The 22,812-nt window shown below is 43.6% G+C and overlaps 1 protein-coding gene and 1 non-coding gene across 12 annotated transcripts in view; one reads left to right on the forward strand and one right to left on the reverse strand.

Annotated features, from left to right (window-relative positions):
- The window catches only part of WWOX (WW domain containing oxidoreductase), a 902,466-nt gene that overhangs the window by 63,629 nt on the left and 816,025 nt on the right, over window positions 1–22,812 (forward strand). The window contains exon 6 of one of the 11 annotated variants that reach the window (XM_032486825.1): window positions 7,157–7,435. The exons of the other annotated variants lie outside the window; for them this stretch is intronic. Coding sequence (XP_032342716.1) covers window positions 7,157–7,174 — 18 coding nt within the window. The 3' untranslated portion in view covers window positions 7,175–7,435. Of the gene's footprint in view, window positions 1–7,156; window positions 7,436–22,812 lie in introns of those variants that run through there. 11 annotated transcript variants of the gene reach the window in all.
- On the reverse strand, window positions 3,905–4,011 carry LOC116666164. The gene has a single exon (XR_004323009.1). It is a non-coding gene; the product is annotated as a U6 spliceosomal RNA (small nuclear RNA).

Below are 22,812 nucleotides of genomic sequence, written 5' to 3' on the forward strand. Positions count from 1 at the left end.
ATTAAAAATATTTAAACAGCTCAGCCGGCACCCACATGGATGAATCCTTGAGATCTATTTTTTTCCCCCTTCATACTATAAACATATGGCATGAATTTTCTGCTCTCATTACAGATGTTGAGAGAAGGCAAAGACAAATATTTATATTACATTCATGTTTTACAGTAAAAACACTGTTCGGTTTGTTTATACAGTTCCACTGTTACAGTTTTTATGGTTGGTAATGAAACCACTGTAAAACCGAGCCTGGGTTATATAGCAGATGCGATAAGCCCCTCAGACTCAGGGAGATACCCTGGATGGAATAGCTGATGTCACACGTGCGGAATCAACCGCTGAGTTATGTGTTAGGACAGGCCAGGCTCTGCTGTAATAACAAATAGCCTCGGAAGCTCTGGGGCTGAAAACATCTGAGGTTTATTTCTCGTTCCAATGACATACGTTTCTATCACGAGTTGCTTGGAAGGCTCTGCTCAATGGGACCTCAGTTACCTACCCGGAAGCAGCCAGCAATGCTGGATGTTGTGACAGAGGAGGAAAAAGGTTTGCTGACCGTGCTCTGCCCTTGAAGCTCTGCTCAGAGGTGACACTGCTACATGGCTCATGTTCCATGGGCCAGCGCGCATCTTGTGGCCTTGTGCCACCTCCAGGCGCAGAGGGGCACACACCTCCCCTGTGCATGAAAGGAGGTGGAGAATTAGAGTATCAGAGAGCAGCCCTAAGGACTTCCAGTTAATTCAAGTCTTTTTGTAGTTACTTAACTGATACTCTGTTTTGAATGCAACTTTGACTCAGAAGGGAGCAAGGAAGTTGGTTTCCAGAGACCCTCCTGCCCATCATCCCCAAAGGCTTTGCAACTGATGAGACTGTCTTCATGTTACGATATCCGGGATGGAAAGGACTCATGGCTGTCCCCGGGAGTATGTCACGATGCAGGAGAAATTTCACATCCACAAAGCTTCTTCAAGCTGAGCTGTGATTTTGGCTGTGTTTGTGTGAGTGTGTGCCTGTGCGTGCGTGTGTGTGTTTTATACGTTTATTTCTAGAAGCTCATCAGTAAACTGCACTCCTTTAAGATTACATTCCCCTCAGGTGGTGGGCACTGCCACCATCAAATGGGCATACAATGCTGGAGATGACCACTCATCCAAAGGAAATAAAAAGGTGTAATTATGAAAAGAGCTCAAAGTGAATTTTCACAGCCCCTTGAAAGTGGTGTTTAGAGCTGAACTGCCCAGTGTTGTAGCCAGGGGCTGACACGTGGCAGTTGAGTGCTTGAGATGTGCCTGGTCCAGGCTGAAGTGATCTGTAAGTGTGAAATGAAATACCTGTCAGATTCTGAAGACTTAGTATAAAAATGTAAACTATTTTATTAATATATTTTATACTGATTCCATGCTGAGATGATATTTTAGATACTGTCTTAAATAAAATATTAATTTTACTTGTTCCTTTTTACCTTTTTTTATTTTTGGACTTGGCTACTAGAAAAATTTAAATTACATGTGGGACTTTCATTATTTTTATTGAGCAGTACTGATCTAAAGGGTCAGCGTCAGGGAGGAAAAAAAGAATAATTTGGTATCTTTCACAAATCCCTAATTGCCAGAACTCACAGTTTAACCTGGCAGTTTATATCCTTTGACTTGTTGCCATTTTCTACTTAAAAAATTTTTTTTTAAATTTTAAAATAATGTCGACTCTCATATAAATTGTAAAGTCTAGTACAGAGAGTTCCTGGGTACCCTTCACCCAGCTTGTCCCAATAATAACATTTTCTATAACCATACCACAAAGATCAAATCTAGGAAACTGACATTGGTACAGTATTATAAACTAAAGATTTTATTCATACTTAACAAGTTTTTACATGTACTTATTTATGTGTGTGTGTGTGTGTTTAGTTCTTGAAATGTTATAAATATAGGCTTGTGTAACCACTACCACAGTCAGGATACTTCAAGAAACACCCTTTATCTTAGTTTTTATTTTTTAAGTTACTTCTTAATTAGGGTTGTTACTGAGAGTAAAACTTGTGGGCAGCTCAGAAGCCAAAGCTGCTCTTGGCTCGAAGATCCATTGATTTGCCTGTCCATCTCCCCCCTCAGAACGTGGCTGAGTTATCCCAAGGTCTGCCGGAGGTGCTGGGCAGACACAGAGAAGAAAAGCCTGCCCTCCGGAAACTCACGGCTTTGGAAGGGTTACAGAACTGGCTTCATCAGAAGCTGAGAAGTGGTGTAATAGAAACTGGTGCCCTGATCTGCCAAAGAGAAGAGAATGGCACAGGACCTTTTCTCCCCCAAGTTTCAGGATCTAAATCTCTTGTCCTTCCTTGACTTCACCTTCAGCAGAGTGAGAGTGGTTCAGATCAGTCTAGAAGGTAGTTACTCCCTCACCCAGTTTTAAAGGAGAGAGGAACGCCATCCCCTTCAGTAGGCAGTTGGTGTGATCCATTCAGGCCAGGTGTTCTGGAGCCGACTTGCAGGGTTTCAGGTTGTTCGTTTGTTTCAGAAAGAGCCTCATAAATTGCATTAGGTGATTTCAGAAATAGTTAATATTTGTTATACTGGAATTTTTTTTTTTAAAGAGGGTTAACTAGGTTTTGTTTGTACAGCTATTTAAAGCAGTCTTTCTTGATATTTGTGTCCCAAGATTTATATCCACTTCTTGTGTGAAGGTGGAGGACGGTTTGTCATAATTTGAAACATGCCTGGGAGGCCATAGAGCAGCCCCCGTCTGCGTGTTCCCCGGGTTGAACCACCCAGGCACCTGAGACCTACGTGGTCAGTCTCCCCAGCTGCCCTTTCTGTTTTCCCACGTCCTTTTGAAACATGTCTAGTTGTAGACACACTATTCCTCGGTTTACCTTTTCCTGAATAAAACAGGATTACGTCACCAGCTGTACAGCGTATACATTGTATAGCAGTTCTCCGTTTTATTAATCTAGGAGTGTGTCCCCCTCCCCACCCGAGGACAGAGCCTTATTTACGATGCTCATTTTCCACCTCAGGATCTGTTGTGTCTTTGGAAATCTTAAACAAACAAGAAGTAGTTTTAAGCATAAAATCAGGGACCATTGGAGTCCCCTGTGAGGATGGAAGAGAAACCTAATATCTTAGAGCCCCAGTTTCCATGTGTGTCAACTGAAGAGATGAATAATGACACTTGTCGTGGGACGTGTTGTGTTGAAATTCGAATATCCTGTGTTTGGTGTCGTGTGAGGCACACTGGTGCCATTCCATAAGCTTGATTTCTGTCCACGTGATCATTATCTACTTGTAATAAAAATAGAGCCACTAAGCATAGGAACTGGCCCACACGGGTATTCAGTGAATGACTCCATTTCAGCTCTTTTTCCCTATTTGTTGAATGAGTGAATGAATGAATGGATGGATAGATGAATGAATGGATTTGAATTCTCCAGTCTCAATTAGCTTTCTTTTTTTTTAGTGGGACAAAAAGTATTATTGTTTTATTTTCATCTGTCAAAATGTTCTGTACTTTTTCATGTAGTTTTACATTTTCAGCTGATTTTTGCAGAAGCCCCTTGCTTTACTCATCTCTAGGTATAAGGAACGAAATAAACAGTGAAATTAAAAGAATATTTTTGGAGATGCTAGTTTATTAAAAAAATGAACATTGAACTCATTACACAATCAGTTCATTTGCAGAAATAAAAAAATAATTAATAAAGAATGTACACTTTCCATATACTACTTCAGTGTTTTCCACAACAAAGGACTAAAATTTATTTTTATTATTACTATTGAATCACTGATTATTAGCATTAATCATTAATTAGGTTCAATTTTTTTTCTTACTGTTATGTTGCTAGTAAAGCACACACTTAATGTCTTTTAAAAAAAATACCATGTTTAATTAACTTAGTTGGTCAAGTCATTCAAAAAATATGGAACACTTCATGAATTTGCTTGTCATCCTTGTGCAGGGGCCATGCTAATCTTCTCTGTATCATTCCAGTCTTAGTATGTGTGCTGCCGAAGCGAGCACTCAATTAGCTTTCTTATTGAAGGTTGAAAGAAACTCTGAATAACTGTAATAAACCATGTGGAACCAAATCAGAAAACAAAAAAATGCATGGAAGCTAGATGAATTTTGTTATTTCCCTTCTTATTCCATTTTTTTCTGTAAGTCTTTATTTTTGTATGATGTAAATGATTGGGTTTAAGCAGAATACTTCATAGATGTGGGCGGGTTTCAGGGTTTTAAATGACATGAAGGGTGTTTCCCAGGCATTTAAGACCTCCTAAGGCTTCCATTTCCATTAAGCATTATGGACGCGTTCCAAGAATTTAATTAATATAACATCTCTTCGTTCATTGTAATTCCTCACTAGGGTTATGAGAACTTGGGAGTGTTTAGTTTCTTACTCAGTTGATTAAAAGGTACTTTTTATGGTTTTCCAGCTAGCTATTTTCCGTGGAATTCAGTGGTTGTCAATGAATATTAAATCAATACAGCTACAGTGATCAAAGACGTGAGGAAAGCTTTCATCTGAACATAGAAGAATAGTTTGCTTGCCTCAGTTGGGAAAAATAAAGTCTTAAGGCTGCAGATTGGAGTAATAGGGTCATATCTGAAAAAATTCCAGAACAGTAGGAGTATTATTTGGAAGTCTTGAGGAGCTAAAATAAGAAAAAAAAATAGAAAAAAAAATAACAGCAAGTTATACTTTATAGAGTTGGCGCTAAACTGTGAGCCATTATGATACGGTCCAGGCTGAAAATTCATTGGCTTACATAAGGGTATTGAAAGATCTGTGGATGTTAAGACCTTCAGTGGGTACTGGGAGTGGGGGGAGACATACCGTTTGAAGTCACATAAGTGATTTTCCTTGGGGCCGCTGGAGAAAATGGAACATACGCTGGATGAAGTGTGGCACATCTTCTGTTTGGATTCCATGCTTGGCTAGCTATAAAGATTCGATTAGATCCTGCTATAGAAGTATTGAGGAGGGGTGGAGAGGAGGGGTTACAGAGAGGGAGAGCAGAGTGAGTGGGCAGGAAGAATTGGGAGCGGTGGGCAGTGGGGACGTCAGCAGCAGAGTTCCTGGCATTCCTGTTGAGGCCCATGTTTGGTCCAGGATGTGGCTGAGAGGGTGCATCTCCTCTGCAGGATGGGATTGCAGGAGGCAGGTTTGGGGCTGAGCCAGGCCAGTGTAGAGCAAGGAATGTCATCCACCATCTGGGCCTGCAAGGGTTAAGTCATTAGCCCCTGAAGTTGCTGAACTACAGGGCACCCTGAAAGGAAATTGTCATGAAGAATAGGATGAGGTGCTCCATGCTTTGGAAAAACAGGCAGAATAGACCCCTTAAATAGTTAGATACCTTTCAGGCAACAATTTTATGAACCTTGATTCTTGCATCTTCCCATACATACTAAACTCATTGATTGAGATACCTGTTCCTCCTGAATGGTGGTCATCTTCTGCCGAGATGTGTGCTTGGCTACACATACTCCTTTGTCAAAATCAGTATATTCAAAGGCTGTCTCCCTGACTCTAGTAAGACCCTGAATAAAACTCAACTCATAGTTCTTAAGAGGTGTGTGTGTGTGTGTGTGTGTGTGTGTGTGTGTGTGTGTGTGTGTGTGTGTGTGTGTGTTCATTTGAAACTAGAAACAGGAGGAAGCATGGGTTCCTAGTTCCAGGAACAGGTAGGTTCCAGAGGCAAGTTGTGACGTGTTAATGGGCAAGATCGTCAAGGCTTCAGTGCAGTGGTGGCCTCTCAAGAGCTCCTGCCTGTGATACCCCAGGCCCTGTGGGTTTGCCCTTCCCCACTGCGTATTGGTAGTCATCGCTCCTTCTGCTGTTCTGATGATGTAACACACGCAGGTTACCTCTTCTCTGTTGGTCCAGGTTCACCAGGGATGTGAGAGTCTGTGTATCTTTGCAATAGTACTGCTCATTTGTCCATCTTCAAGCCGAGTGAAGAGGATTCTAAGCCCAGCCCTACAAAGGGCACGTGAAATTGGGATGACAGCTCTTCAGTCTATTTGTTGAGAAAGAGAAGGGCTTGGGGAGTTCACGGACAGCCAGTGACTGACGTAATAATAAGAATGAAACCCCTCTTTTCTTTTGCAGCGTCCTTCCCACCCATAGCTTCCCCAGTGGGATAGCTGTTGTCTTGTCAAGCACCTTTTCCCACCCTCATTATTAACAGCTCCATCCTGGGGACTGTGGAAGTTAAGGTGATGGTGGTAGTTTGCATGAGCTGGTGTGGGCCAGTTCTGGTCCATTGCACCTTAGCCAAAGATAGGCACTTGGCACTGGCCAGCCCAGTCAGTAGTTAGTGAGGAAGATGCTATCTTACGTGAGGGACTGGGGCTAAAAGGATGTTGATACGGGCTGCTAACTAACCGCTGTTTCCTGCTACAAGGAGACAGGTAAGAAAGATTGAAGGCAGGCTGAAGTGAGAGAGGACAAAAGAGTTCCTTTGGCCAGCTTCTCCCCAGCCTTGTCATTATGGAGCTGATGAACCCCCATTGTGTGTGAGCTAATTTTGGGTGGGTTTCTGTTGCTTACAACCAAATGGGTCCTGTCCAGTACACCTGGTGACTCCTGGGGTTGTGGAGGCTGTGCCGAATAGGGACATTTAATCTCAGTGTCTCCCCTCCTCATGGCTGCAGCTATGTCCATTCCAGTCAATTTGATCCCACAAACATGTTACGAGGAGGAGTTGGGCCCCATTTAGAGTGATTTGGGTCAGGTCCTGCGTCTTTTCAGTGGCTGTCAGTAGTTGCACTGGTCCTACAGGGGCAAAAGCATTTTGGATCTGCGTCAAAACCACTTGGTTTGAATCTCAGCCCAGTTTCTCAGTGGAAGTCTGACCTGGGTCAGGTAATGGATCTCTGCGATGCCACTGCCTGCTTCATGGGGTTGTGCTGATGAATGGGGAGCTCTGGACCCAGGGCCTTCCATGTTATGGGTTCAGCAGACTTACATTTCCTCTGTGCTGTCCCTCCCAAATCCACTTGGTGTTTATTTGGAACCCAGGCATCAGTAATCTGATAACTATGTGATCTTCTCAAGGTTCTTTATTTGAGCCTGGAGTCTCTGTTCTTAAATGTCTGAACATTAAAGATGAAAGCCAGCCAGCTTCACGTTTACTTGTTTCGTTTTCCATTTCCTTTTTAGGACAGCACCGTGGAGTGAAATGTATTTTATGTACTCCCTTTCCAAACCCTGTGATGAGGACTGGATCAGGCAAGCTGGCACTGCTGGACCACCAGATCACCCCTCCACCCCATTCCAGGGCCACCAGCCACATGGCCCTTTTGTGAGAATTAGGAAAAGGTGTCCCCTCTTCTCTCGTGGCCCACAGCTCCTCATGAGCTGGGCACACAGCCTGGTGAGCAGAGTGCAAGCGTGAATAACGCACCTTGCCCCTGGGATTCTGCTGTAGGGTTAAACCAACTAGCTTGGGTGATCTCCCTTTGATCACAGGTAGGGAAAGTAGAAAAACATACTCCCCCTCATTGAAAATAGTATATTCATGAGTTTCTAATACATTTATTTGAGCTTTCAATAAAATGCTCCAAACACATATTATATGGTCCCAACACTTTAGAAGTTTTCATTTTAAAAACCTTGGGTACCTGCTTTGTGTATATTATATATGGCATCTCCATGAAAATGTTAATTCCATTTTATTAGTTTCAGTCTCTCTCTGTCTGTCTCTTTTCCCCCCTGTGCATGATTGCTGTTTTATAGCTACAGTTTGGTGGAATTAACATAGATTTCCCACATGAGGAAGGTTTCTGGTAGGGATTTACTGCAAGGCAGTTTCCTGATCCTTGGAAGGGATTCCCACCTGAGGTGTGGTTTGAGGATGCATTTTAGAGTGCTGCAAGGGGGACTGGAATGCACAGCTGTGTGGGATGGTGAATGGGAATAATTCTTAGAGCTGTTCTCAGAATTTGTAGAATATTTGATCATAGGAGTAACTGACTTTGGGGATGCTGGAGTGCTTGTGCTTGGAATATTTTTAATTAACCAGCTTTGGTTATACTGAAAGTAGGACACAGAGAACATGAGAATTTGATAAGGAGTAACTCGAAATTATATGGAGAATAACAAAGATGAGGGCTATCTATGTATTTTGGGGGAAGTTAGTTGACCCTTCTATTTCAGTTTCTTCATACATAGAAGGAAGATAAGAACAGGTCTCATATTGTTGGTTTTTGTGCAGAAATATATGAGTGTTTATAATAGCTTAGAACAGTGCCTGGCACACAGTACGCACTTGGTGATGTTACTGATTTCTTGTTATTCCTATTGTTTTCTGACTGATGACCTTTCATTACTTTGAAGCTCTTATTACAGATAGTGGTTGATGCATTCATTCTCTTCCTTGTCCATTTTGGGACAGTAACTATTAAAAAAAAGTTTTTATCTGTTGGGTGAGAATTTCTTTATTACGGGTCTAGTTGTATTAGAGTTGAATGTTAGGAATTATGTAAGGTATGTAAAAAACACAGCTAAGACTTGGATGTTGTAGTAGAAAGCTTCTTAGTCAGCTGGCGAGGATAGCATATTAATCAGCTTTTGCTGCCGTAACAAGCAGCCCCAAACTGAAGGGCTTATAGAAACAATGTGTATTTCTTTGTTCATGTCACATGAGGGCTGAAGGTTGACCATGGTTCTGCTGACTCAGCTGGGGCTTTCCTGTTTCTCGTGACCTGTCCGTCCAGGACCCAGGCTGCAGGAGAAGTCACCAGGGGCATGCTCTTCTCATGCCAGAGGGCGAAAGCTCAAGGGACTTCTGTTCAGACCTCCAGGTACTTCATGTCTGCTTCACATTCCAGTAGTCACATCAAGTCTCATGGCCAAGACCAGCATCAGTGGGGCAGGAAAGTGCAGCTCACGTACAGGAAAGCATGGCAAAGGGGAGGGGGCATTATAACTGTGAACAGATGAAACACTCTACCAAAGATGGTTTTGTAACATTGGTGCTGTTAATCTTTCAGTAAACTACCACTTCACAAGTTGTTTAATTTTTATTTTAACCTCCTATAAAGAGCTAAAACCAAAAATACACAAGTTAAAGAAAAAAAGAAAAGTACATCTGAAAGAGTCACAAAAATATTGACCAGTCTCCTTTCTGAGAATCAGACTAGTGGTCTTTGCACAGAGTGGTCCCTTGCGAAAACCAGCCCTGCCAGCTCAGAGCCCTCCAAAGAGGCGTCCAGATTTATGGCCTGTCCCAGCCTTCTCTCGTCAAGGCTGTTTTCCCTCTAGATGTCTTAGTCAATCAGTAATTAATTTGAAATCCAAAGTTTCATTAAGTGTTATTGAGTTCCCCCACGCTGACATTTGTAGCACTATATTTCTTTAAAATCACAAACCATCTTTCATATTGCCGTTTGCATATTTTAACAGAAAAGACTGCAGTTCTGGTATAAATGACCCAGTTTTTTCTGTATATATTTACTTGCATGTCATAAACTTATTATCCTTCCCTTCCACTTCATTGCTTTTCCGCTTTTCTCAAGTATTTTGAAATCATATTTAAAAGATCATTACAGCCTCTGAAATCTATCCAAAGTATAAATAAATTTTACCCGGTGAATATTTTCAAAACAATACCAAGTAGCTGGGCTTATTTAGATCTCGTTTCACATAGCTCAGTACCATGACACATGCAGTGAAATACAGGTTTGAAATGTTTAGAGGATGGTGGGGGCCGGGAGTGACAAAGGATCAGCATCGTATGGAATTTGCATGAACAGAGATGCTTAAATGAAGATGGGCAGTCTTAGCCAAAAATAGAATTGGGACAGGGTGTAAATTTTGGAACTCTGGATGAATGAGAGTAAAGATATATCTTTTTAAGATTTAATTATTTTTTGAAACAATATAATGTCCCTTTCAAGTCAGGAAATCTTTGCCTCATTGTTCTTCTGCAGACAGGGTTTGTTATAGCTGCTTGGTGGGTGACATGTTTGCTTTTTGAGTTTAAAATATAAGATTTCACTCAAGAATCCAAACTTCTGGCTTCTCTGAAAAGTGTTGGAAGACTTGGCAATAATCAGCTGGGCCCTATTTCTTTTTTTCTTTTTTTTTCTTTTTTGGGCCCTATTTCTTTGACTGTTACTCCTGCCCTCTTTAACCACCTTCACCCTGATCTTCCTAAACTCTTCTTCCTTTCTTTTATTTTTAGCACTTACAGTATGTACTAACATTTTATTTAATTTTCCCATGTGTTCTGTTTATTGCTTCTTGAGTGCCTTCCCCCAGTGGAGTGGAGTTCCAATGCAGAACTTAATTCTGCAGAGAGCACACGTTAATGAGTATTCTCTGAAGGAGCAAGTGAATGGAGTTGTTAGCTGGCTGACATGTGGACTCACAACTTCTTTTCTGATGAGAGCTGCGATCCCATTGGGGGTTCCCCCAGGAGGTTCCCCAGTCCCACTATGCTATTCCGTGCCCCAGGACCTTGGGGCATGCTGGCAGTTCCACCCGCAGATCCCCAACCCTCTGCTATCCAGATCCTCAGCCTCTTTCTCCTCCTTGAACACTGTACCTGGCTTGAAACTTCTCCCAGTACCTGCAGGCTGACTGGAACCTGCTCCTTAATTAAACCTAACAGGCGCCTCTGTATGACAGTTTTGTTGAGAAGACCATGAACTTCCTCACGAGAGGTGGATGTGTGACTGTTCATCTCTATGACAGCTCCTGGGTCACCTCCCACTGGTTAGTAGGTAATGATTAAATGGCCTTCCAATGAATTCAAGTTTCTGAGCTGCTCAAGGGGCCTAATGCTGTCCACTTTCTAGAAATCTCCACATGTTACAGCTGGGAAAGGAGTGAGAAAGGCCGAATTCTACCCCAAAGTAGCTTTTAAAGTTGTTTTCTCACTTCTTATGTCTTGAGCCCAGGAACGCAGGGCATAAGCTCAGAAAAGAGAGAGAAAGTTATTTCTGCAACGTTGTTCTGGTTTCCTTTTGTCAAGAAGAACAGAGATCATCTTATCCCCACACCTAACTCTTTGTCTTACCAGGGGCACTTTTTAGCAGGAGATGATCAGGTGGAATTTACGGTGAGGGCGTGAAAAATCTTAACGCTATTTATACCTTTCAGAAAAATACTTGAACTAGATGATTGTACCTTTTAGCCATATCTGCAATTAATTGGAATGTATTGTAAGTTGGTTAAAATATTCCATTAATGAAAAAGGTAGGCCTAGCTTATGGTAAATACACTACTAAGTGTTTGTAGTACATTTCATATTTTACATGATTTCCTTTATAATTCTGCTTATCTTTTCATTCTAATTCCCTGAAGGACATATAAAAGAACCCCTAAAGAGAGTAATTACTGCTGTACTCTTTAACCAAGGCTCCTTTTGCAAAGAGAAATCTGAGCTGCTTTTTAAAGAAGGCCGTTTTTAAATAAAAATGCAAATAAGCTACTTTGTAACCACATTAATTACCCACCTAGCCTCTTATTACCATGTTTGTATTGTTTGCAAATACTATTTACAGTCGTGTGGAAATTAACATTACTGGTCCTGAGGAAAGATTGCGGTGGGGAGGTTGTGCTTTGGAACCAATTAGGGCGAACCTTGTCTCCACCGAGACTCTGGGGAGAAAACACAGCCTTGCAATGTCAAATAATAGCATTAGCTCTGACTGCACAGGCAGAGCGCTGTAATTATATTATTGGCCCTATTTTGCTTCTGCAATGAATTTCATTGCCTGCATTGTAAAATCAGCAGGCAGTGAAGTTTCTGCTAATGATTTAATGTGCTCTCTGATCATTTTGGACAAAAGTCCTGGTAAGATCCACGAGGCAGTTTTATCACCCCCACTGACTGCTGCCTGGCTTGAGCATTTTCAGTGAGGGCAAAACACGACGCTGATCTCCTCGTTACCCTGGGAAACTCTTCCCGCATCGGAGAGAGAGAGTGACTCACGTAGTGTGTAAATTTGAGCAGAAGGGAAAGGTGATGTTGCACGGCAAGTAACAGCAGCGAGCGTGAGTTGAGGGCCGTCCTGTGCCAGTATCGTCCCAGGAACTTGACTTCTCCTTTCCCTCACTCCTGAGGACGTGCCTCTGTGACCTGTGATGTCATCTCCTCATACAGAAAGGAAACTGAGGTTCCAGCTTCAGTGTAAACACGCCACATGGGAAGTACCACTCAGTGGTGATTACTTTAGCCCCCTCTTCACATCAGTATAATTTTTTTAAACAGTTTTTTTTAATTCAGCTAATTACTGACTGAGCTTTATATTCTGTGATTTTTAAAAAATTTTTACGTCAAAATATGTTTTGGATTTAACAAACGCTTTTCACTTGCTTTGAAGTTATTTGAAGCTGAGCTTAATAAGCCTCACCATGAAACAGTGGCCCCCATCCTTTTAGGAAGCCCATTCTGGGCTAGAGAGCTGAGTGTTCTTCCAGCCTTCACTCCTAGGAGTGCGAGAGGGGAACTTCTGAGTCTATCACCTGCTGAGTGTTTACAGTCATGATCAAACTGAATCCTCCGAAAACACTGTGAAATGGATGTCACTGTCCCCATTTGACAGTCAAGGGAAAAGCCAGTAAGAGGAGGTGTGTGACATTGCCCAGGGCTGCACTGCTGAGTCCTTGGCAGAAACAGAAACTGAAAACTGAGCCCATATGTATTAACTGAACCCAGCAAAATGGTATGATTACTGATACCCTCTTCTCCCCCTATAGTAGTAATTTTTTTTCTTTAACTTCTTCCCCTTCCTTTTCTTTTTGTGACAAATTTGTAGTAATTATGGAACAGAAGACAATTTTCACTCCTTAGCCTGAAACTGTAGTTTATCAGCCAAAAAGTTAGCACTGTCCCCTGTCGGCGCTTGGTAAGTCTTTCAGATCTCTGCTGGTGCTCACCTGCCAGGCTCCCTTTCTGAGGCTGCCTCCTCCCTCCTGGGGCAGGAGCCTCTGGGGCTCAGCCCAGGCTAGCTGGCTGTGCAGCTCCACCAAGTCAGATTGCTGCATCTCAAATCCTCATGCAGGGAATCCTCACTATTCAGAACCTAGAGGGGAGGGAAATAGCTCAGTGCAGAGCACATGCTTAGGATGTATGAAGGTCCTGGGTTCAATCCCTAGTATCTCTGTTGGGGAGAGAATAGGTTCTTACCCCATGCAGGAAAGAATTCAAGAGCAAGTCATGGTAAAGTGAAAGTAAGTTTATTTAGAGAGATACACACTCCATGGACAGATTGTGGTCTGTCTCTCTCAGAAGGAAAGATGGCTTAGGAGAGACACACTCCACAGGCAGAACGTGGGCCATCTCAGAGAGGTGAGACGGAGAGAAGCCGAGAGGTGGGGGATGTTTAAAGTAAAAGTAGATACACACTCCGTAGACAGAGTGCAGGCTGTCTCAGAAGGTGAGCGCGACAGAGGGAGAGGGACAGAGTGAGAGCTACCACAAGGTGCGGCATTGTTAGGTTTTATGGGCTTGGTAGTTTCACGTGCTAATGGGTAGGAGGATTTCCAGAAAACGCCCCCCCCCCATGCCCACTTTTTGATCTTTTATGGTCAGCCGGGGAACTGTCATGGTGCCTGTGGGTGCACTTGAGGCTCAAGGTCTACTGGAAGTCAAACCTGCCGCCATCTTGGTTCTAACCAGTTTGTCCTGTCCTCAGTGGCTTTGTCAGTCCTTCAATGGTTGTGTCCTGCCCCCTTTCCTCCCACTTCAACTCCATTAAAACAACAACAAAAAACCAAGAAGGCTACTCTTATGGAACCTGGGAACCAGATTCTTACCAGAGGAATGAAAACCAAACCAAACCCCCCCTCCAAAAACCCCCCAAGAACAGTAACAACCCTCCCCACCCCTCCACACACAGAAAGATCAATTAGGGAAAAAAATCAGAGTTCTGAAGGACTTCCAAGGGCAAATGGTAGCCTCTGACCCTACCCTTCTCACCCACTTATGTCCACTCATTCATTCAATCAACCGATGTTATTGGAGAAAGGACCCTGTGCCCGCAGGGATGAGCACAGGCAAGCGCTTTCGGAGGTCGCTGCTTGTGAATCTTCTGCTCCCGCCCCCCGGTGTGTGTGAGTAGTGTGCTTGCACTGCCCCTCCCGATCTGTCCGTCTCAGGGACTCGCTGATGCCTCTGCTGTTGTGGAAAGCATTTAGCTCGCTTACACCACCTTCAGTTGTCGTAGCTCTTTCTTCCCAGTGTGTTGGTCACTGCAGATTTTGTGTATTATACTATTCATGTTGTATATTTTGTACGTTTTGTATTTTATACACACACGTGTGTGTATGTATGTGTATTTTCGTTTTCTGCTCTGGACAGTGTCTGCACCTGCCACGCTGCTGCTAGATGAGGCTATTCGCGCCCCTGCCCTTCCCTCCGCCTCTTTCCCCTTTACCTCCTCGCTTCTGCCACTCACACTTCTACTTTGTCACAGTTACTAACATTTATGTTCCATTCTGTAACCATAATTAAACCCCTTGTGTGTTATCTATGAATTGATTCTAACAGGTGAGAAACAATAAATATTTATGTCCTTATGGCCATAGAAATATTTCTTACCCAAGAACCAATTAATGGGCCTCAGTTAGCTTTCCTCCCCAAGGGTCCTTGGTCATGACGTAGTGTTCACAGTGGCCCTCCTTTCCTGTGCCCTTGTTATGGGATGCCCTTATTAGAGGCGTGGGGTACAGGTTTCCAGTCTCCTTAGTGCCACTCACCTGATGCTCTGCGCCTGATGAGGTCATCTTCTTTTATTCGGGTGTCTGACTCACATATACCTGCCATCCACCCCTCGTCCCTTCAAGTTACATCTGGGAGTGTCTTGCTAAAGCTGATTTTCAGACCTAGAGGTCTCTCTTCTCCAGTAGCTGGCGACACTTCCGTATGTAGATTTCACTGTCAATGAGTCGTTGACAGACGAAGCAGCCCATTGGATGGATTGACCAGTGGCATGCAGAGAAAAACCAACAGATGCAAGACGAGCATTTCCTAGTAGGCACAAGAACTGTTTATGGACCTACAAAAGGAGTGGCTCCCAGAGAAGTCACCAGCAATCCGTGGGCCAGCGTGTAACCTAATTTTCCTTGTAAGCCTGCTGGGACAGCAAGGAAGGAAACAAATAATGCATTTCTTAGTATCTCCTCTTGCACGTTATTGAGTGTCACCAAGAGATTTGTAAGGCTAGACATCGAGTCCCTGAACTGGGAAGACAGAACAGTGATGTCTGCCCATCCTTGCTTCCGCAGCCTCTGACTGTGCCCCCATCCACGTAGTGGGCCTTTACAAAATTCCTCTCCCACTTTCTCATTTCTGCCTCCTCTGTTTCACGTGACTCACTGCTAAGTAAGTGGGTTTGATTTTATTCCTTTCTCCTGGCTGATGAGCCTTTCTGAGACTTTCTGTACAGGTTGTAGCAGAGAGAGAGGAAGAGAGGAAGCAAAGCAATAAAAACAAAGGTTTGGTCAAAGCACTTGACCCCTCGGAGCCTCAGCTTCCCCCTGAGTAAGATACTGTGTTAGCACCTGCTTCGCCCGGCCGCTGGGAGGGCTCAAGGTGGTGCTGACCTAGTGCTTTGCAGAGCTTTGCTGATGCAGATCCTCGCAAAATGTTTACTGTTGTCACTCTCACTGTTCATATTCCGGAAGACGCTGGCTTCTCAGGTGACTGCGTGGGGTTTGTCTTCACTGGATGCCCTTTCACGGTTAATCCACGTGCCGGGAGAGCTGACTTCCATGTTCAAAGCCTGTGGGAAGCTTTGTTTTCTGTAAGGGAGGGATTGATTCCACAGTGTGGCGGCCTTTGCCCGAGGTGAGCCTGTCTGTGTGCATTAAGCATCCCTGTGCCCGTTTGTCTGGGGCCTGCCTCGTCCGTCTCAGGTTGGATGCTTCGCCTCTGCCTCTGCGCATTCGTGATGGGTTTGCTGGATGGGAAAAGCGGCGTCACTCCCAGATTCAATTCAGGCTGTGAAAGATTTATTCCATTTTTATTTGTGAGTGGGTCTGAGTGCGCGTAGACTGTAAACAGAAGAAAAGCTTACATGAAAAGGCAGACATTGACTCCGCCTTCCAAACAGAGACAGCAGTTCCTCACTCTCATCGGAGCAGTTAGGAGGGAAATTGGGCCACCAACAGTATGGTCGTTCCTGGTTTTCAGTTATGCCCCTATTCATCCGTCCTGCGTGGAGGGGACTGTACTGCTGGGAAACACCCCAATAAAAGGATTTTTATCATAAGATGTAAAATGTAGCCACGAATTTGGCAGCATATATCCTCTCTCCTACGACCCCTGATGTAGGGAAGGAATTTCGACTAGGAAATGTTTGTCTGTTAAGACAATTACTTTTTGAGAAGGAAAATTAGTATAGCATCCTTATATCAGGGACATGGAAGAGGCTGAGGGCATAGGGAAAATCTGTTGTATTTGAAAACGTGGGAAGGTGTGATGAGAACATACTAGTGACCTGAGCTTGATTGTTCTAAGACTGTTCTCGAGATCCAGAGTGTTAATAGCTCAGAGGTTAAATGTTTGGCGAGGCCAAGTCTTTTATGGTTAATAGCAGGTTAAAAAAATGCAGGAAAGAAGTAGTTTCCTAACACAGTTCGGTCCCTTCTGGAACAGGGTCTTAGCTGGGCCTGTGCATGTGGAATTCTTTCCGAGTCACTCTTCATCTGATCTGTAGGCCCTCTCCAGCCCCCACCCCGACGGGCATTCCTCGCCACTTATTCTTCAGTTTTTTTCTTTGTTTTCTTTCTACTTCTCCTCTCTCAGCTCTTCACTCTTGACCTTCACTTTCATTTCCTAACTTAGCCATCCCGCTCTAGCAGTCTGGCGGAAAACTTGTTGAGGGACCACTTTCCTGGACTCCCCCCAAACTTGGGTGACTTGTGGTTGACAGGCCAGACTGGGCGCAGCTGAGGCTCAGTGGTGCCTCGTCTTCCTTCTGGCCTGGGCTCGGAGAGCCGGCTCAGGTGGGAGGCCGGTGCTGGGCCCCCCTCCACGGGTCTGCCATTGAGGCCTTCGGTGCAAATGGAGGAAGAAAGTGTCGTTCTCCACGTTCAGCCTCATCCTTCCGTTTCCTTCCTTTTTCAGGGACTCAGCTGGTCAAGTTTGTCAAGGTCAGTGGATCTGAGCTTTGTCCATCTTGAGCTTAGATATTGGAATATAGTGATGTTTGTCAATTTTCATGAATTGGATCTTAAAGAAGCTATCTCAAGCTTGACTGTAACATGAGATTCACTGACTTAATTGTTGGTCTCTTTGTCAGATCGGCTTCCTGTTTGGGGAACATTTTTCTAACCAAGTGTGTTTAGGCTTTCAACAGTTTAAAAATAAAATGTCATTAGAAACAAAAATTTATTCCAATGGAGTACCAGGAAGCTGGAATTCAACCATTTGCCATTAAATCTGTATTCCCCAGGTAGAATGGCGCCCCACCTCTCAATTTTCCATTTCTCTAATGTCCCCTGTTAAAAAAAAAAAAAAGCCCAACCTTTCATTATATTTGCTACTTATTGGTTTACTTGGCTTTTTTTGGTTTTTCCTTTTTAAATGTAAACTCCACAAAGAAATGTGTTGTTAACCACCTGCAGACAGACCCCTTTAGCCCTTTTCATTCTTTTAACTAATCTCAGCCAACACAATGTTAGACCCATAGGCTGCTTAGGTAAAAGTCATTGATTTTGTCCCCCTACTGTTCTCATCTGAGTCTTGGGACTATAGAATAGAAGTTGGAAAGGCTGTTAGAAATTACCTGATTGCATCCGAATCCTGGGTCCTGTGGACAAGGGATATCGGGGGAGAAGAGAGGACACTTGCTTCGCATGGTTCTCTTGTGAGTTCTTTCGTGAGTCTGTCGAAATATTCTGACCTCTGAGTTTCAGTCGAAAAATTAGAATGTCATCCTCTTACTTCTGCTCGGGGAGGGAGGAGGAGTGTTGGCGAACACTGTGTGTGGATGTTGCTCCCGGTAGGAGGGTCACCGTGGAGCCCCGCCAGTGTTCAGGGGCTTCTTTCACCCTCAAAACTACGTTTTCAATGTGATGATCATTTTCACCATTTTTAGACTCATTGTCTAAGGATGATGTCCAAGGCCACACAAGTAAGAAGTGGCAGAAGAGGGTTGCAGACCCTTCCAGGCTTCTCTGGGTTGCAAAATCGAGTTGGTGATGATAGCTCATACTCCTCCCACACACTGAAAATGGAATGTCTGGGCTGAATTACCAAGTTCAGTCTTTGTAGTATCTTTTGGAGATAGAATCCTTATAATCCCCATTTTGCAGGTGAAGAAACTGAGGAGTGGAAGGATTAATTTTTCCAGGGTTGTAGGATTGACAAATGAGGAAATTGGGATTAATTCTACATTGCCCACTGGTAATGTTTATTTCTCATTTATGTTCCTTAACTATAAAATGTTCATAAAATGTGAATATTTCCCCATGTTATTAAAAGTTAAAAATACATTGTTCTTAATATCCATGTGGATATACTCTGTCTCATGGAAAAACTAATTTTTTAGCTATTTGTTGGATGTGTTATTTTCCCATTTTTAATTATAGTGAGTTGATGTCCTTCCTTCTACATAAATTTTCATGGGTTTGATTACTTCTGTGGGACAGAATCTTAGGGATTGTTTAAAGGGTATGTATACACAGTTTTCATATTCCTGATACATATTGCCAATACTTTTCAGAACTGAATCAAGTAACTTTTCCACCAGCATTACTGTGTTGTTACAGCCTGGTCAGCACTAAGGATTATTCCCTTACCTTTTATTTTTTTGTGACCTTTGTGGTTTTGTTAGGTTTTAAGTAGAATGTTTTAATTTGTACTTTTTTAATTGAGAAGCTGAATACATGGTTTTGTTTTTTGCTGTTGTTGAATTTTTTTTAACATTTTTTATTGATTTATAATCATTTTACAATGTTGTGTCAAATTCCAGTGTTCAGCACAATTTTTCAGTTATTCATGGACATATACACACTCATTGTCACATTTTTTTCTCTGTGAGTTATCATAAGATTTTGTGTATATTTCCCTGTGCTATACAGTGTAGTCTATTCTACAATTTTGAAATCCCAGTCTATCCCTTCCCACCCTCCACCCCCCTGGTTGTTGAATTTTTTTCAGGGCCTCTTTAACATAAATAATAGGTATATATATTCCCTACTCGTGGCTTTTTTTGTTCAAGAATGTGCATGGCAGAACCACAGTGAAATACCACTTGCCCCCCCCCCCCCCACTCCCGCAATAGGATGGCTGTGGTGAAATTGTGGTGTGTACAGTGCTGTGCTCTACTGATTACAGTGTAAACTGCTCCAGCCACTGTGGATGACAGTTTGGCAGTTCTTCAAAAAAGTAAACAGAAAGTTACTGTACAATCCAGTAGTTTCACTCCTAGGTATAGACCTGAGAGAATTGAAAACCTATGTCCATACAAAAACTTGTACGGGAACATTCATTAACATTATTCATTATAGCAAAAGGTGGAAGCAACTCAGATGTCTTCATTTGATACTGATGAATGGATGGATAAATACAATGTTTATATCCACACTGGGCTGTAAAAAGGGTTAAAGTACCATGCATGCTAAAACGTGGATGTACTTATGTTAAGTCATTATGTTAAGCATTATGTTAAGTAAAAGGAGCCAGTCACAAATTGTATGATTCCATTTATGTGAAATGTCCTGAATGGGCAAATCCAGAGACAGAAAGGAGATTTGTGCTTACTTGGACCCAGCAATAGGGGTTCAGCGAACAGGGAGTGACTATTAAATGGTATGTTTTGGGGGTGATGAAAATGTCCTAAAATTGGGTGTGGTGATTGCACAGCTCAGTGAATACACTAAGAACCATAGACCTGTACACTTCAGATGGGAAAACTGTGAGGTATATGAATTACCTCTCAATAGAGAGCTAATCTTATTTAAGAAAAGAATATGCTTACTTTTCCAGACCCTCTAGAGCAGTGGTTTCCAGCGTGATGTGTGGTGGCCTCCTGAAATATTATCAACAGGTATATTACTGATAGATGACGGTGTCTGTATTTTTCCTTCTAATGTGAATAAATATAGATTATAAATTATTATCTTACCATAGCGTCATACAGCATCTGTATCTCTGGTGCTGGAATGTTTTGTGTGTAGTATCATGGTTCTCATGGTGTTGGTTCCTGTGTTCCTGTGTCCCTGTGTCCCTGTGTCCCTTCATCCAGCCGTCTGCCGTGCATCCCTCCAATGTGTTCAGTGCCAGCAACGAGCCAGGTACCGTGCTGGGTACCAGGGACACAGACGGAATGCCTGGTGTGGTGGAAGCAGGGAGGGCACCTGTGTTAGTTGCGTACCGCTGCATAACACATTATTCCAAAAGGGACCCTCAGAGTACACATTTATGATCTCACAGAATTTCTGTGAGAATTCCTGAATCAGGGATGGCTCGTCCTTGGTGGGTCTGGCACAGGCCCTCTCATGAGGCTGCTGTTGAGATGTCATCTGAAGGCTTGACGGGGGCTGGAGAACTGTCCTCCAAGGCGGCGCACCTCCGTGGCTGCTGGCTGGAGGCCTCGGCTCCTCGCCCTGTGGCCCTCAAGAGAGGCTGCTAGGGAGCCCTCACAAGCTGTCAGCTGGACTCCTGCAGAGCCAGAGTGAGCGCACGGGGCGGAGGCCACGGCACTGCTCCTGCCTCAGGCTCAGGAGACACCCACTTTCCCTTCTGCCACATTCAGGTCATTAGAAGTGAATCACCCAGTCCCGTCCACACGGAAGGGAAGGGGACTTGGGCTTCACCTCTTGAGCGTAGAGTTGTCAAAGAGTTGGTTAGATCTATTCGAAAACCACCTCAGTATCTAATGCTGTTAGTCAGAGGGAGGAGAGTCAGAAAAGACTTGGTGGAAGAGGCGAGTTTGGGCTTGAAGTTTGAAGAATGACTAGGAGTTAGCAGAGAGAAGGTAGTCAAAGACGGGCGTTGCAGGCAGGAGTACCCCCTGAACAGACGCCCGAGACCGAGGGGAGCCCAGGCACACTTGGGATGACTGCGGGTCTTCAGTGCGGCCGGGGCGCGGGGAGGGGCTGGAGCTGTGGCAGGAGATGAAGGCGGGGTGGGGGATGTTGGGGCCTGTCACCAACAGCCTTCGTAACTTGCTCAGGTGTTAGGGATTCATAATGAGGGCAGGTGGGGCGGAGAGTGGAGTGGTGGTTAACAGTTAGGCAAAGGTTTTTCTTGCTCCAGTGAGCATTTGGGAAGTCAATTCTGGCAGCCTTTGGAGCCTGGCCTATTGAGGTGGGCCCAGGGGTCTCTTCTAGCAGCCAAGGGTGAAGGCTGGTGGGGAGCAAGAGCAGGGGGAGGGAGAGGAGAGGTTGCCTGGGAGAGAGGTCAAGAGGTGGGTGTTGAGGATGGGCAGTGGGATGGTGGGAAAGGGAAGGGAAGAGATCTAGGCTGCTTCCACGTGATGCTTGGATGTCTGCACCTTTCACTGAAATGGCAAGCACAGGTGGAGGAGGGGGAGGAGGAAGGGAGGAGACAAGTGCACTGGTTGGGGGTCTTGTTGCACTGGAGACAGGGGAAGCCACATGGAGCAGTGGGCTTGATGGAAGGGTGTGGATGAGGCTGCCAACTATGTCCCCTTCTCCTGTTGCCTGTTCAGCAGGGTCCTGGGAAAGGATTTTGCATTATAAAGAACAACTCAGGCTCTTTTTCCTAAAGATAGACTGTGTTTCACCTCGGGTGGTGATCCAAGGAACTCTGCCTTCTTAGTTGTTCTGGTTAGGGTCTCCCTTTCACCCCAGCAAGCAGGTGGGGAGCCTGGGATATCGTCTGACCCCCGAAAGTGGTCAGTGACCTGGAATCTCGTCTGTTTCCCAGGAGCTGTGATGGAACAGAGGCCTGGAGCAGGCTCTGCTTTCACAACGTCCCTGCTTTTCTGTCACCAAGACTTCTAAACCAGGTCAAAACCATGCTTTCAGATCCATGCTATTGCCAGGTTGTGATTTTGAACCTGGAAATCTTACAGGCACGTATGAATGATGCTGTTGAGAGTCCATGTCGACTGAGGGATGGGGAGAGATCATCTCCATTCCAGACTCTTTCCTTTGACCTTAAAAAAAAAAAATCACACCGTGGTCTTTCAGCTTTTCCATGCAAGGAAATATCATTCTGAACAACAATGATGTAAAATTATCTGATTTATGGCTTGATCATAGATGAGTGTTTTATTCCACCTTGGAGCTAAGACTAAGCTTGTTTTAATGGATGTTTCCTATGATAAGCTAGGTGATGGCAAATTGGTTAATTTTGTGTGTATATACGGCTCTCATTACCAAAAAGCTGCCTTTGATAACAACACAGGAGATAAGCCAGGAATAACGTTTGCGTAGTTCTTTGCCCTTCTGTCTCTGGATGTGGATGTAAATGCTCTTGAATTTATACATTCTTGGTCCTTTAGGAACCATAAAAACATACCCTTACATATATATGAAATGGCGAGAAACTGCATATTTATTAAGAATCATGACCCTTAGGACGAGATAAGTCAAATTAAATCCCATAAAAATCTGTTATGGAAAATGAGTACGTGGCAGTATTTTTTCTTCTAGGGTCTACTTTATTAATTTTGTCATGTTTAATATGCTACAGTTGCAAACAAAGGCGTAAGTGTATGTGTTCATTCCTAATTAATTTATGTAATTGGGTTTTATAAATTTAGGTGTTTAGGAAGCTGTGCATAACACACCCCATTTACTGTGTGCTGTAGCCAATAAAAGCATAATAGAAAGAAATATAGTTTGAAGCTCACTTCAACAGTAAATATAGATTAATTGTAAATGATATC

The sequence above is a fragment of the Camelus ferus genome, chromosome 9, assembly GCF_009834535.1.
Source record: "Camelus ferus isolate YT-003-E chromosome 9, BCGSAC_Cfer_1.0, whole genome shotgun sequence".
Classification (NCBI taxonomy): Eukaryota; Metazoa; Chordata; class Mammalia; order Artiodactyla; family Camelidae; genus Camelus; species Camelus ferus.